The 15,849-nt window shown below is 56.8% G+C and overlaps 1 protein-coding gene across 5 annotated transcripts; it reads right to left on the reverse strand.

The window, feature by feature from the left end:
* Positions 1-956: 956 nt before the first annotated feature.
* Uck (Uridine-cytidine kinase) lies at positions 957-14,725 on the reverse strand. 5 transcript variants are annotated; one of them, XM_037228277.1, is made up of 8 exons: positions 14,600-14,725; positions 12,431-12,660; positions 9,554-9,679; positions 9,181-9,340; positions 8,643-8,739; positions 6,739-6,979; positions 6,046-6,094; positions 957-2,582 (listed from the first exon to the last, which is right to left on the reverse strand). In XM_037228277.1, exons 2-8 carry the CDS (start codon positions 12,542-12,544, stop codon positions 2,446-2,448), a joined length of 924 nt encoding a protein of 307 aa, XP_037084172.1. In that variant the 5' UTR covers positions 12,545-12,660; positions 14,600-14,725; the 3' UTR covers positions 957-2,445. The 5 variants fall into 5 exon arrangements, with proteins under 5 accessions (XP_037084172.1, XP_037084165.1, XP_037084180.1 ...); XM_037228270.1 differs by lacking the exon at positions 957-2,582 and adding an exon at positions 2,969-4,067; XM_037228285.1 differs by lacking the exons at positions 957-2,582; positions 12,431-12,660 and adding an exon at positions 2,969-4,067 and having other exon boundaries at positions 9,554-9,686; positions 14,608-14,725.
* Positions 14,726-15,849: the final 1,124 nt, after the last annotated feature.

Genomic DNA, 15,849 nt, shown 5'->3' on the forward strand with positions numbered 1-15,849 from the left:
CTGGCGCTGCGGCCGCGCCAGACCGCGCCGCCGCCGGCCGCCTGGCGCCGCTGGCCGGAGGTCGACCGGCAGCCGTCCGATCCCCGCCGCTCGGCGGCGCCCGGCGGCTGGAATCTGGCCGGTCCACCGCGGAGCCTGTGGACCGGCCTGGCGGCGCCGCCGCAGGACCGGTGGCGTGGGTCGGCCCTCTCCGGGCGGTGGCAGGAGCGATGGCAAGCACCCTCCCCGGCGGCCCGATGGCAGCAGGCGCCGCTGTCGAGCAGCTGGCAGGGGTCGACAGCGACGGCGAGCCGGTGGCAGGGACGGCCGCTGCCCGAGTACTGGCGGGGTTCGCCGCCGGCAGACGGCTGGCAGGGCACGTCCCCAACCCGCTCCTGGTGGAGAGCATCCGACGCCGACCAGCGGTGGCCCTCAGCACGGCCGTTCGTCACCCTGCGGCCGGGTCTCGCCGGCAGCGTGCAGACCAGCGTGGCGCCGGAGCCGGCGCCGTCAGCAGCGCGCACCTCCTCCGGCCTGTTCGCCAGCACGCTGGACGGGCGCCGCGGACCGGTGGCGCCGCCCCGCGGCCGTCAGGTGGCGGCCCCGTCGCGGCTCACGGCCGCCGCCTCGCCACCGGGCGTGCCCGCAGGCGGCGGCGGAGTACCTGCCGACGTACGTATCGCCAGCCGTCCGATCTTCGTCAGGCTGGGGCAGGGAGAGAGGGCGGACACTGTCCCTCATCGACCGTAGAGCGGACGTGTACCGGTGCCTCGGCACACGCTGACTCGGTGAGGCCGGACCGACTGAGCCCCGCTCGTCACGCGGCCTGCCCGTGGACCTCCTGCCGTTCGCTGCGCAGCGACCTCTGAGCGGAGCCGGAGCCGGAGCCGGAGCCGCATCAGGCCGTCGGCTCGGACGCCACGGAACTTCCAAGGCGAACCTGCCGCCCCCAATCAGTGCGCACCACATCAGATACATGAAACGCCACACGCCTTTATTTGCCGTTCGTAATATGAGATTCCACACACGTGATCAAAACTGTGTTGAATGAGTCGCGAGCTGCAGCTTGCGCCGGCCGCAGCGCGAGCAAGACGACCTGACCCGGTCGTTCCCCAGCTGCGCTCCCCCACCGGGCGGCGCCAGGCTCCCTCCAGGTCGCACGCAAAAAACTGGCGCCACGCTGGTCTGCGGCTCACACCGTCATTAAAAACGACGATGCAGCAAACCACAGCTCGTCAAAGCTCCATACTTCGAATCAATGCACAGTTCTTATCACCCAACTCATCTTCCATCGACCACCGTCGCCCTCTCTGGGTCCACAGCCACTGCTAGCGGTTGTTACTATGCAAAAGTGAGAAGGCTTTGGTACACTTATTACGACACGCTAAATAGCTAATAAAATGGCGAGGCTTCCTTACGTTAAAAATTGTTCCATGCAACAGCGGGACCAGATCGACTAGATTAACGATAGGCTTGATCGGAAGCTGCTTTGGCGTATCTCACAGAAGATCGAGCGTCTGACACGCGCCGGCCGGCAAAGCGTCCACCTCCATTCTACAAGCACCGCGCACACGCCAGATGACATTTGTGGCCGGCAAATGAATACCGAATGCCGCAAATGAAACCCAATACTGTGAATGAGAGCAGTTTGCGGCAGAACGCACACCTCCGCTGCGCGTACTATTGACAACACCACAGCATGGGCGTGCCTAACCGTGCGCCACGACACCGTGTCCAGCCTCAAAAAGTTGCATCTAATGCCGACTTGGCTTTCTTCTTTAAGCACGTTGAACAAGGTCAAGACGCTAATGAAGACTTTGTAGATCTTATACAGGTTCCGAAAACTGGCTAGCTCCGGCTCCATACAATATACCATCTTTGGCGCGGGCAAGACTACGCACTAGAAAATCAGTCGACGCTCTACTATTCCTGTTAGGTCCCCCCCCCCCTATTCCTGTTATTCCTGTTAGGGTTGGCTGCCCCCTGCATCTTCTAGGCCAGCGTCAGTGCCGTCAACTGCCGCCAACATAGCTACGCCTTCAATTCAACATGAAGCAGGGACGGCGCAAGTCCGACAGCATCGACTTGCTCGTTGTTCGTGGGGCGGGGACGTGCACGTGGCGCACAACACACGAGTGTGCAAAGCGGCCGCCAGGTGGGGACAGTGTGCGCGGCGGGCGCCGGTCGTCGCACCAAGCAGCTTTCCCGCGAGTAATCGGGCCTCCTCTCACCGGAGCCACGCCCGCGGCACTGCCACGCAGCGGGCTGGACCAGCAACGGCGGTGAAAGCACGGCAAAAGAAGACTAGAGACGGCCCGGGCCGTTTGTACTGCCCGCGCCTGCTGCGGTGGCGCGTCACGGTGTGCGGTGCAGCGGGACCAGACGGTGGAGAGGTGCCCTCCCGCCCGGGGCGGCACGACGTCCGCCTCGGCCTCGGCCGCTGGCGGCGCCGCGCCCGGCCGGCCTCTAGTGGGGCGTGAACAGCTGACTATCGGAGACGTTGCGGCGGCGGCCGGCGTCCCTCCCGGAGGCGCGGCTGCTGTCCCGCCCGGCGTCCTCCCGCAGTCGCTCCCGAATGTTCTCCACGATCAGGTTCATGGCCACTGCAACAGGGGCGGTGGGTGAGACGCGGCCTGGCGGGCGGCAGAGCCAGGCGGACCGGGGCATGACCGCGGGACGGGCTCGCCCGCACAGCTTCCACAGAATGGGCACCGCCGAGTGGCGCGGCACGGCCGACAGACAGCCTTACACAACTGAAGCCCCGACAGGCATGAGAGACGTCTGCAACGCGTACCTTTTCGCTCGTGTTGTTTGGGTTCAAAACAGCGCCCGTGTCTGTGGATACGGGCGCCGGGAGTTGTCTCCCGCGCCAGCATCGGCCCGTGGCGGCGCGGCCCGGTCCGTCCGACTCTGCTGCAGGCCTCCCCGCGATCACGGAGGCAGCGCACACACCGCCTTCATCGGGGTGCCAACAAACGCCCGAACGTCCGATCGCCGTCTCCTGTCGTCCATGTATTTGCAGCATATCCGAAACGACGACCGCACACACACCTACACCTGTGCAAACCCAGTGAACCTAACACACCTCTTGAGCCATCGCTGCGCAGCTATTCACAAAAACGACATTATGTCTTCACATCACTCATAATACACAGCCCCAGGTCCGTGCGGAGTACGCCACCAAGTCACAATGGGTGTCATGCTAAGTCTCCCAACGTAAGCGTGTTTTCTCTCTCCGCCTGTAACGCCCGAACCAACCGTCCAATACCCGCTAACACCGCGAGAACAAAAAGTCCCAGGACCTTGAGTCAGAACACACTTTACAGTACGCCTCCCTTGTGGCCTGGACGGTGACTGGATCAGCGCCGGCGCCTAGTCCCCCGTTTGGCACAGGCGATACGCCGCAGCACGCCGCATTCTGGCGGCGCGGCAAAAATAAACAGAACGCCGATCGCAAAACCACCGTAACCAAGACCGGCCGCCCACTGGAGGCGCCACTTAACCTAGGCCAGGCAGACGGCCGCCAGGCGGCGCGCGGAGGATGCGACGGCCTGTGCGCCGCTCCTCACGTCGGCAGTCAACACACCACTCCGAACCGGCAGAGGCTGGCGGGCCAAATGGGACAGTCGCCACAAAACCAAACACATCCGGCCGGCCGACTAAATACACCGCTACCTGCGAGCAGGCAGCGCGAGTCCTCCCCAAGCGCACGGCATCACTCCGAAGTACAAATGCACAGCAGTGGATTTCAGTTGGCACCGGCTACGTATAAAGCACGTAAGAAAGTGGAATTGTTACCGCAGCGGTGTAAATACTGTTATATGAACACTGGTATAGCAAAACGGCAGCCCTTGAAGTGGATATCGGCGAGTACAAAAATACGCCATCTGTGGCGGTAGCAGCGGCGCTCGGCGGGTGGCGGTGCGCCCTCTAGCGGATGCGCGTCTCGGAGGTGGAGCGCGAGCGGCGCTCCCGGCAGGCCGGCTCGCCGCCGCCGCCGCCGCCGCCGCCCAGGCTGCCGTTCGTGTGGCGCTCGTGCGCCTGTATCAGCAAATCCTCTATATGTTGCACGATCAGACTGATCGCCACTGGAATAAGGGAAGTAGCGCCTTCACACGAGCCCGCACGCAGCGCTGCTGGCAGTCCGGCGGACACGCTGGCCGGCCCGACAGCCGCGCGCAGCTGCCGGCCGGCCGGCCGCACCTGCCGACCGCCGCAGCAGGCAGCCAGTCAGCGACGGCGCGCCACGCGTCTCAACAGTGTCAGCTGGTCGTGTCTGGGGTCCCGGCAACAGTCGGCAGCGAACACAGCACCCCAGCGGCCCACCTGCCGCGGCTTGCAGACACTTTCGAGCGTGGCGAGCTGTGGTGAAACAAGCGACGGCCGCAAACGAATGACATAAAAAACAAGTAAATTATATCGGGTCACAGGCTGTACAAAAATATATCAAGGCGCACTTGTAACTTTGCAGGCGCTTCGGACCAAATGTCAGAAGTGCAGAGAACTGCAATACTCCGGGTGCAGCGACGCCCGGCCTGGCAGCCAGGCGGGCACATAAACACAGGCCTTGTGGCGGCCGCGCCGGCACCCGGTGGGCGGGGCGGGTCCCGGTGCGCCCTCTGGCGAACCCGCAGCTCCTCAGAGGCGGCCCGCGTATCAAACACGTCATTGAAGCAAATAATCATTTCTCAACTCCTCGAAGTGAAAAATGGCAGGCGCAAAGGTCAAACCTCATCCCGAGGGCGTTCGGATTATCCGAGCATGGCATCATCTCGCGAGCATTCAATACGGATAGCTGTATGACGAGAGCCCTTTTCTGGCAGCACGTGGGGGGGCTATCTTACTGCGGGGGACCACGCCACGTGACCGCGCAATCTGTGACGCGCTGCCAAGGCCATGATACGGCCACCAGCGGTATACAACCGATATTGAAAATAGCCCTTATCAACGGTCAAATAAAGCTACAGCCCCCCCCCCCCCCCCCCCCCCCAGTCCGCCTCGCGACAAGGACGTCATTATCATGTCAATAACCTTAGATGCCTTGTTCAGTTCAAAAGGACATTCCATAAACATCTGTGAGCACACCCCTAAAACCTACATTGGGTTGCCTTCAGTATTAAGCATACACATCAGCTCGTAACGAACAACACGGACCGCCGGGCCACTGAAATGGAAAACATAGCCGCAGTTAGCGTAGGACCCCTGGGTCTGCGATGCCGCTCGTAGCAAGACCGTTCACAACACGGGGTTTGCTGCAGGTTGTCACGCAGCCTTCACATTGTGGCCGCCGAGCCGTCGTGCCATGGAGAAATGCGTACGGCCGCCGCGGCCCAGCCTCCGCCAGCTTCATTACACTGCACTGTCGGCGTCCCGTGCTGGACTGAGGTCATTCTGCATCAAAGTGCATCAATGCTCTGGCACATTAGCTTTGTCCCGTTGGACGGGCATGCCGAGCATCATCTCGGATTCCCAAACAAGTGCTGGAGTCTTGTAAACACGACAGCGGCTTCGAATTCACGCTATGGCGCGCGATGCGCCGCAGGCCACAGTGGTCGCCCTCTCGAAAACCCGTCAAAGCCTGGCTCAGCCTCGTCTCCTCCGTTGGCTGCTGATGCCGCGTTCTACGGCCCTGGGTCGTGTCTCCAGTCACTTGTCTGTGCGTCGCCCTGACGAGTGGCTTACTTCACTGGCCGACAACTACTCTCGCCGCGGCTCGACTTACTCTCCCGGCAGCTGCACCATGTCAGGTCAAGTCAGGTCAGGTCAGGTCAGGTCGGGCCAGGCGGCGGCCGGCCGAGCCCGCCGCCCCGCCGGTCACTCACCCCTCACCAGGCTAGCCACACCGGCGCGCCAGACTGCGCGCTCAGCACTGCCCAGAAGGTCAGCGCGCCGGCGGGCCGCTTGCGAGCCAGGCGTGGCTGGCGGACACTGAGGGTGGCCTGGCGGCGTCACAAGCCGCTGGGCTCGCCGCGCGGCGGGCGGTGGCTGCAGCCGCCCGGGGCGGCGCGGCGCCGCCGGGCCCATCACGCGCGGCAGGCGACCGCCGCCCCTTCCGGCCGCACTCACCCGTGTTGTCGGCGCCGCGCGGGATGATGACGTCGGCAAACTTCTTGGTCTGCCGAGGGAGAGGACGTGGGTCAGGGGCGCCGCCGCCACTACACGCAACCCGTGCTGAATGGCTGCTCTGGTCCTGACTGAATATGGGGGCATTGGAACTCTCGGCTCCCACATGTAGACTCACTTCTGCCAATAACGGGAGACGACGGAATGTTGAGGCTTGGAAATACGATGAATCGCATGCCTCGAAACCTACACCGAACATGAATGCGAGACATTTTAACAACTAACACAGTGCAAAACTATGATTCACAGGAGATCATACTAATGTTGTTACGAGTAAAAAATATTGGCTACATCGATGACGGTTTGCTGCGCAGTGTCCCAACCCTCTCAAAAACAAATAATACAACAAAAGCAGCTTGTTGCAAATCATAGAATTATGAGTAGCAGAACTCTCCCCCTGATCAAGAGCCGAACGCACGGCCTCTCAGCCGACACCAGCGAACACCAGCCCGCCAGCGAGGTCCGGCCGAGTGTCTGCGGCCGTAGCGGACCGCGGGCAACGGCGTAACGTAATGGACCGCCGCGCCTGAGGTGCGGGAGGGCGCTGGCGAGACGGGGAGCGGGCGACAGTGGGGAGCTGAACCGGACGGCACCGAGCGCACTGGCCGAGCGGCGGCGGCCGTCGGCCCGGCTCACCGGCAGGCAGAACTCCTCGAATGCCGGCTTCACCAGGTTGGTGTACTGGTCGAGCACGGTGTCCAGGTCGCGGCCCCGCTCGTTCGTGTCGCGCCGCACGCGTCGGCTCAGCCGCGTGTCGGCGTCCGTGTCCACGAACAGCTTCATGTCGAACATGGCGCGCACCTCCGGCTGGTAGAACACCAGGATGCCCTCGCACAGCACCACGTCGGCCGGGTAGATCTTCCGCATCTCGGCCAGGCTGTCGGCGCCAGGAGGCCGGCGTCAGCGCGGGCGCGGCATGCCCGCACCGACGCCGGCGGGGAGAGACAAGGCACCGGCGCCGGTGACGATACCGACAAAGAAACCGACAAAAGACACTGGCAACAGACTCTGCTGGACCTACAAGCGCGACTGTGCCACTGAGCCATGGCTCTCATGCGGTACGTCGGCCCGGCGTCATCCAGACTCAAGCACACTTCAACGTTCATTGCAGGTGTTTGCTGCTTGTTTTAGCACAAATGCCACTCGTTAGAACAGAACACAGAACACCAGCCGGCAACAGCGACCTTCCCCCGGCTTTTACTTGACAGGCGCTCCGGTGGCACGACCCAGTAATCCGCTCCGCGACCTACATTGTACTGCCCCACCAGGGATCTTCCTTCTGTTTTTCGGTGCATTCACGCCTTTCAATAGCTCACCCGCCCACACGTGGGTGCGCTCCGGATATATACGCGAAGAACAGTACCTCTGTTCCACGATGAGAATCATGAGCAAACCTCCACGGTCCCATGCTTCTGGGGTTCAGCCATCTGATATCCCCACCCTGCGTATCAGCACTCACATGGGATCTGTGAGCGTTGGGTACCGCACGCTGATTTCAATGCAGGCCTGATACGCCATGCCTATGCAATGCTTGCTTCCGCCTCTAATGGCGAAAGTCCGATATCAATCCGGATGATCCTCTCCGCTTTCCTCTCTCTCCTGTCCGCCGCCGCCGGGGAGGCTCCCCACAGCATGCCAGCACGGCACACCCAACGGCACGCCCCCCTCCCCCCTCTACCCCGCCATAAGCTCCCGCCGCACCGAGCCCCGAGCCCGGCCCACCGCAATGCCAAGCCGGGGCTATGACCTCAGACGTAAGCATGAACGGGGGGGGGGGGGGGCAGCCATGTGGTATCTCCAGGCGACAGGCCGTTCCGGAGGGGGAGACAACGCTGACGAGACAGATCAGCTGGCTGGCCACAACAAACTGGCTCCGGCGGCGAGCAGGCGGTCTCACCGTCGGGGCGCGGCCGTCGCGTCCCTCCTTCCCTCCCGACGCCTCGCGCGAGAGAGCCGGCGAGGGGTGCCGGCGGGCAGGTGGTCCCACAGTCGGGGCGCGGCCGTCCCTGCCTCCCTCCCGACGCCTCGCGCGAGAGAGCCGGCGCCGCGTGCCATCCGGCCAGACGTCGCGCCGTCACACGACGGGGCTGGCACGGCTCACTCCGCCGCATCGATCCACTGAGACCCGAACGTGAGTCCCAGAACGGCCGGTACGCAAGCCACGCCCGTCATCCCCTGAGACCCGGACATGAACCCCAGAGCGGCCGGCACGTGAGCTACGTCCGTCATCCCCTGAGACCAGGCAGGAACCCCAGAGCGGCCGGCACGTGAGCCACGCCCGCCATCCCCTGAGACCCCAACGTGAGCCCCAGAGCGGCCGGCACGTGAGCCACGCCCGCCATCCCCTGAGACCCCAACGTGAGCCCCAGAGCGGCCGGCACGTGAGCCGCGCCCGTCATCCCCTGAGACCCGACGGGAACCCCAGAGCGGCCGGCACGTGAGCCGCGCCCGTCATCCCCTGAGACCAGGACATGAACCCCAGGGCGGCCGGCACGCGAGCTGCGTCGGTCGGCCCGGCGGCCGGGGCGCCGCCGCCGTACCGCGAGTTGGTCTTGTAGTCGTAGACGGGCAGGTGACACTGTTTGCCATCACGGATGTCGCGCAGCGTCTCCAGCAGCATCCGGTCGTCGAACATGTCTGCGGCGGACGGCGGCGCGCTGTGAGCGGCGGCAGGGCCGACGGCCGGCGCCGCGCAGAGTGCGCTCGAGACAAGACAGCCCGCCACTTGTGCATGTACCGTGACGGGCTGATCGACCACAGCCACCTGTCATACAGACTGGACTCGCGCGCATCCCAAACAGAACAACCACAAACATTGCGATAATGTTACACTAGTGTGCTCGACCACATGTCCAAACGTTAAGTATGATACAAACGCTACGCTGAAGATATCTGATTTCGTGGCACATCAAGCATCCACAACACACACACCCGCCCGCCGCACGATACCAACCGACCGGCCTCTGCTGACGGTGCTGGGCTGTGCACACCACATCGCTCCAGCCACGTCGAAAAGGCGGCCAGCAGCGCGCGCCCGCCAGCGTCGCGTCCGGCTCTGGAGCGCCAGCGCCGGCTCACCGGGGTGGTCGAAGTTGACCTGGCCGCGCAGCGCCTTCTGCGACTCCTCCAGAGAGAGATCGCGGTAGAAGCTGTCCTGGCTGATGCACACCACTCGCCGGTTCTCCTGCTCCATGGCCTCCTGGCCCAGCTTCTCCATGATCCGCTTGCAGACGGTCGACTGCGCGCAGAGCCGTCCGCACTCGTCACGCGCGGCCGGCCGGCGACGACGGGCGAACTCTCGCCCTCGCCGCTCCGACGTCATCACAGAACAACGGGCCACAGCCCAGCGAGATCGCCGGCTTCTGAAGCAGGCGGCTCTCGAGAGCTGAGACCCATCGCCGGGACAGCGTTCTCATCGTAACAACCAGCCCTACGCCGCAAGGTAGCCCACCTTTCCCGACGCCGTGCCTCCCGCCACGCCGATGATGAAGGGCAAGTTGGCCTGGCGGCCGTTGGTTTGTTTGCCGGAGCTGCGCATCACGTCAGATCCGCGTCTGGGCCCAGACATGCTTCCAAGCTGAAATCGGATAGATCTGTTAAAACAGAACCGTTCCAACACGACCTCAGGACTCGAAGTAGCAGCGTAACTGCAACAAAGAGTCGTCATCGTAAAAAGTGGATCAGGGTTGTTGTAGCACCAGGGAGTATGGACCCTATTTTGAGCGAGTGCACAAACCAACGGTGTGCCGTTTGATCCCCGGCTCGCTCCCGCCTTCTGGCACTCCACAGATGGTCGTACTAATATGGAAGCTCCGTATTCGCTCCTTACGAGTTTGGCAGACACTGAGTTCACAAAGATGGCATTCGCCAGCTAATTCACGGCTAAATTGGCTGCAAATCGGCTTCCGTGCGCTCAGCTGGTCTGGTCATTTCCGTCGGCGCGACCAACGCATTGGAAATGATTGGCGTTTTTGGACACTGGTTCAAGCATTGCTCAAAGCCCAATATTCTGCTTCGATGTTAGCGGTACACTGGGATACAAGGTGTGCCATTCTCCACGTCGTAATCTTTATCTCAGCATGCAACATTGCAAAGTACCATCGGGCCGATAAAAAACATTCACATATCAACGGCTTCAGAGTCAATTATTGGAGCGACCAATGACTCAAGTCTAAAGATCCCTTAGTGATTCGAGGACAGCACATTCGCCAATACCAAGGAGCTGGTCGACATGAAGGTCCCCTCTAGTTATCGGGCGTGACATACTTACTAACGGGCGCATTCCACATTTATATGGGTTTTGAATCGAAATAGCCATCTTGAAGATCATTCGGTGTAGTCCCTAGCGTAGATCATCCGGCCCTTGTTAAAACCTACGGCAATCATTTCCTGAGCTACATACCCGCGAAGACGTGCTTACTATTTCGGGGAGACCATTTCAGGGCGAGGAGCGAGGAGCATGGAGCATGGAGCATGGAGCATGTTTACGAGCATGAGGAGCACGGAGCAGGAACATGTTTACTACACAGAGAATTTGTGTTGTCTAGGACAGTCTTTTTCACTAAAAAACATACCGGTAGTCATAAGTGAGACCATTTACCATATCTGATGTTTGCTTCAGTGTCTTCAAATGTGGAGCATTCCCTTTAATGTGTCCCGCACTGGCGGGTCCAATACCAGCACGCAAACGCGAGCAGCCAACGCGACGAAACGCACTTTTGCTGACACGACAGTCATGTTAGGTCCAAATGTGTCCGCGTGTTGCAGCCGCAACCCCCGGTCGCAGAGACCTGGGCCTGGTCTCACACAGTTGTGTAGCTCCTCGAAATTGGCATATGTCGCGGCCATGTCAATGGAACGGAGGTGTTGCATTTCGTTCGCGCTGGGATGGTATCGGAATGTTTCGCAAATGATTTGTATGCGACTGTTTTTTGAAACATGCGGGACAGTTTAAGAGTATACATAGCGGTGAAAGCTTAAGGTAGATCAGTGGTCTTAAGCCCTCATGGCACTGACTTGCTTGCTACTGGGACTGGTGGGCTATGAGGTGCAGCAAAGGTCAAATGAGCTGGGACAGCAAACTTCCCGAATTCGCCACCATGACGTTGGTAGATTGGGGGAATAAAACAGAACAAAAAGGGCCACAGAAACACCGGAAGTGACGGTACTTGGCACGTGAGTCACATCACTTATCCACTCTTGCCCCTCCCTTTTCCACGCACCTGATGACTGACTGCCCCAGCGTCGTGTCCCTGAAGCCCTGCTCGTCGCCTCATCTATTGTTTCGGGAACTCGGTGCAAAGTCATTAAGTTGTGATTAGTTGTGCAAAGGTGTTACTTCCAGAAAGCATGCTGGTAGAACCGGATTACTCAAGCTGCAAGCTCTCATTGTGATCACTCAGCAAAACACACTCAATCTACAAAATTCCTCTTGAACATGTATGCTTCAAGTAGAAAATGTTTGGGCATGTTAAACATATGAACAAAAATATGTGTTACATGGAGGCAATTGTGTCTTTTCAAGACAGGATCACTCAGGCTCACTCATGGACCACAAACATGTTCTCTTGCTCTAGACAAGACTTGAAGTCAGGTGTATAACAGAGAGTGGGGTATCATTTCCTACGAGGTTTGTTATACAGGTTTCAAGCATGGCAAATCATGCTGGCAGGTCAGAATACTATGGTTTAAAGTAAAAGGAAAACAGATCACCAGCCCACAAAATGGTGTGTGTAGAAAGGCCACCTGTGGAGTCAGAAGACTGGCTGCATGAGTTTATGTGCATATCTTTGACATCTAACTGAATGAATTTGGAACATTCACTGATCATGACCAGTTGTATTCTGCAGGCATGGAAAGTCGTGTGGTGATACACATGTCACATGGGATTTGGATGACATGGTTTGAGCTTGCCCAACCTCTCCTAACATGTCAACCACAGAGGATAACTGGAAATAACCTGGGTAAGGGCTGTTAGTAACAGGCAAAGCTAACCAAACTTTTCTCAACATTAAAAGCAACACATCACAATAGGTGCAGTGAATAAGCAATGCATACCCCTGACCCCCATCATGGCAAAGATGGCAAAAATGGCAAAGAAATGAGGCTGGCAAGGATCTAAGACTTACCCACCTAACACAGCTAAAAAGGTCCCAAATGAAGGGCCTCACAAGCCATATGGGGGAGCTTTAAAATACAGATCATGTATGGTACAGTTTAGAGCATGTGCAGACTGTCACAAAGACAGACAAAACCTACGTTGTGAACATGCAACAAAGAAGTGTGCAACAAGCAAGCATCGGGCATGAAGCAGCATCAACTCCATTACCTTGTTCTGATGCTGAGTAAATTCACACTTTAGCAGATACCTGAAGCTTGTCTTGTCAGGCAAACACAGCAGTCTACAGGGAGTAATGAGGTTGCAAAAAATATTTGTTCTCATTTCATACTTGATACAACACTGAACATCACAAAGAGGTCAACATAAATTTGGTCTCTTGATTAACCCCAAATGGAAACTACAATTCAAGTATGCCAGATGAAGCACACCACAGAAATCTGCAAAGTGAGGGGACAATGACAGGTAAGACAGGTAATATTCACCAAGCCAATAAACTGAGACCAAGGTAATGTATGAAGGCAAACAAAACTTGCAAACCTAATCAAATGGTGCTACAGCATAACAAGCCAGACCAAATTGTCTTTGCACTGAAATACTTAGCAGCACGGAGCAATTATTTGAGCTGGTAAGCTCACCTTTGCACCCAACTAGATCAAGGCCATTAGTTTTCACATAATAGAGTTCAGCATTCCACACTGCACAATGCTGAGCTGAAATTATGTGACCTCATAGTCAAATCCAGCTTTCCAGTACTTGCAGTGTACATGTTATTGTATGTTCCATCAATTCCAAGTTTGATGTACAAAACAAAATGTCAACCTAAAGTTCAACCTAAAATTCAACCTAAAAAAGTCAACCTAAATGTCATATGCTCATCCTTATCCTATATTGCATGGCCCATCACCTTTGGAGGCCCTGGATTCATGCAATTGAGTGTGTCATGCACTTCTCATTCCTCCTTTGAATTCATTACATCCATTTATTTCAGTTCATTACCTCTCATTCATCCAGCTCCTTATCTTCCATGATATTTTTACATATATCTGTGTGCAGTACAACCTTTTGATTGGATGGATTTCTGGGATCCAGGCATACACCTGTAGTGTTTGGTATATGAACCCTGACCCGAGCATCTAGTCATAAGATGACAGTTCAACAGCAAAATTCTGTGGCATGCATTTGATGTGACACAATGCTTAGTTTGGTGCATCCTGCCACCTAACAACATCTCGAATTGAACTGCACCTGCCATTGGCCACCTGGGTTGGAGAGAAATGCCTACAGCATGTAGTGATTCAATCACCCTAAATAGCACAAGCATATGCACAGGCAAGCAGGCACTATAGCCAATTAAGCTATTACTGCCTACTCCTTAGCTCTAGCACATATATCATAGGATAGGTTAATTGTAGCTGAGCCCAAAAATACAAGTAAATATATCAGGCTACCAAAGCTGGCTCAACACTGATATACACTGGCAGTTTATATATCCTATATCCCTCAAAGCAGAAAGTTTGAAAAACAGAATAGAAAATTTGCGTGCATGACTCTTAGACTGATCAGACTGAGGTTTTTGTACCACAAACATAAACCAACCACAACCAACCAGATGTACATGACATTTATGGCATGAGTTATGTTTAACTAAATGCTCATCATCGCTATAAATTATTGCACAGGATATAGAGTGTGCCAATGGCAGACAAACAGTACATGTGCACAATTGATTGTCACAGTGGCAAATACCCTCCCTTAGTTCAGTATGTAAAAATCCCTCCACACTGCCAGAAACCTCTAAAATATTATATACCAGACATGAATGTTGTGTGCATCAGATTCAGGCCCAGTAAACTTGTGCTTTCAGTAAACTTTTTGCCCAGTAAACTTTTACATCATTTTGTCGGGGAAGTGCTTTCAAAGCACTTCAGCGTGAAATTGTCTCAGCAACATCACATTTCATTACAACAGCCTCAAAATGCTGCAATTGGCGCTTACTACCCCAAGCTCTAAGCAATCAAATTTCAGATGTGTGCATACATTTTTTGCAATAATTGTCATGCTATGATGAACACATCCAACTTAGCGTGCCCTTTCTATAGCCTGGTAATAAGAACACAGATGGGTGACCAAACATCACTAACTGCAACACAAAGAAAAATCCAACCAATGACAAATGAGCACTAGGAATATTTGATGTCATTCCTTGTAACCGCTGACAAGAAAACAGCGAACAGGGGAGTACAGAACTTGAACATGGTGGGGTGCGCCGCGCACGCCTCGGTAACAACTCTGCACTTGCTAATCAAATTTTGGGCGAATGCGCCTCGACCGAACACAAAACCATTGCATCTTCAGTTACAAAACACCATTTTTCACCTGATGACGAATATCCGGCTAGTTGGTTTCTGTTTTGTCCTGCGCCCTTTGCACCCACCGCAGGGCCACAACCACCGGCACGCGACGACTCAGCTGGACTCAGCCGACCACCAACCGTCACGGCATCCGATGCGACAATGAATGGCGCCTCGTGCGTGCCTCGGGAAGTGACTTCTTGCATAAATAAATGCTACTAAAATACTGGCATTGCTTGAGAAGGCAATTGAACAATCTGACTGGTCTCACGATTAATTTGCTATAAATAGGACATCAATCGACGTGCAATGGTCAAGATTATCAACAAGCGAATATGTATGGGGGATCAGGCACGGGTAGAGAATGCCAAGAACAGTTGGTGTCTATATGTTAACAACAGTCAATGTCAATATGCCGGAACGGACAGCTTCCCGACAAAGCTAAGCTACGATCGTACATACTTTGAGAGAAGTATAGGTGCGGCCAGTGCTGCACCTGCCATATAGCATTATTTATCCATGTTGTCATGCCCATGTTACATGCCGCGTGACCCAGAGGCCACCAAGGGCACCCGAGATCATTCAAAGAGAGCGATGAAAGTCAGGCGATATCAATGACTAGTTTAAAGGTCTGTCTGACTGCCTGCAGGCCTGGTCAGCATTTCGCTTCAGCCACGATGTAGCTCGTAGGTTGGACCGAGCAGCCACGTCCGGGTCACATGCGGCACGCACCCCTCAACGGGACCGCCGCGGGGGCGTATGCTATCAAGTGAGGGCCACATGTGATTTCCGCGCGGCCCGGACGAGCAAAGACAGACGATTGCAGGGAGCCGGGCAGCGCATCACATGGTTCTTTGAGGAACCATGTCAAGGCTTCACGTTTTACGCATTCCTTGGTGCATGCCGATATGGGCTTATGCTGTCCTGCATTTTCCATGAATTCCAACCAAGCGCTGAGTTGCTGGGAGCCGGGCTCGCCTGTTCATCTGCCAATGCATATGTCTGTCACATTTCCGGAATAGATGTTCCGCGTGCGTGCCTGCGCATGTGACCATTGCATGGCGTTGCTTTCGCTATTTCCAGTTACCGCCTGGTGCGTTGCCCATCTCCGCAGTCTGGCATAAGGATGGCGGGCTCATGCGGTCTCTCTGGCGACGCCCTGGGATGAGCGCAGTGGCCGACCGGCAGCGAAAGCTCAGTTTTGGGTTAGGCTTCACAGTCGGCCGACGGATCGCCCTGGGGCAGGGCGGTCGGACGCACCGTCGCAAAGAACGA

This window comes from Pollicipes pollicipes, unplaced genomic scaffold (genome assembly GCF_011947565.3).
Source record: "Pollicipes pollicipes isolate AB1234 unplaced genomic scaffold, Ppol_2.1 Scaffold_2555;HRSCAF=2994_pilon_pilon_pilon, whole genome shotgun sequence".
Classification (NCBI taxonomy): Eukaryota; Metazoa; Arthropoda; class Thecostraca; order Pollicipedomorpha; family Pollicipedidae; genus Pollicipes; species Pollicipes pollicipes.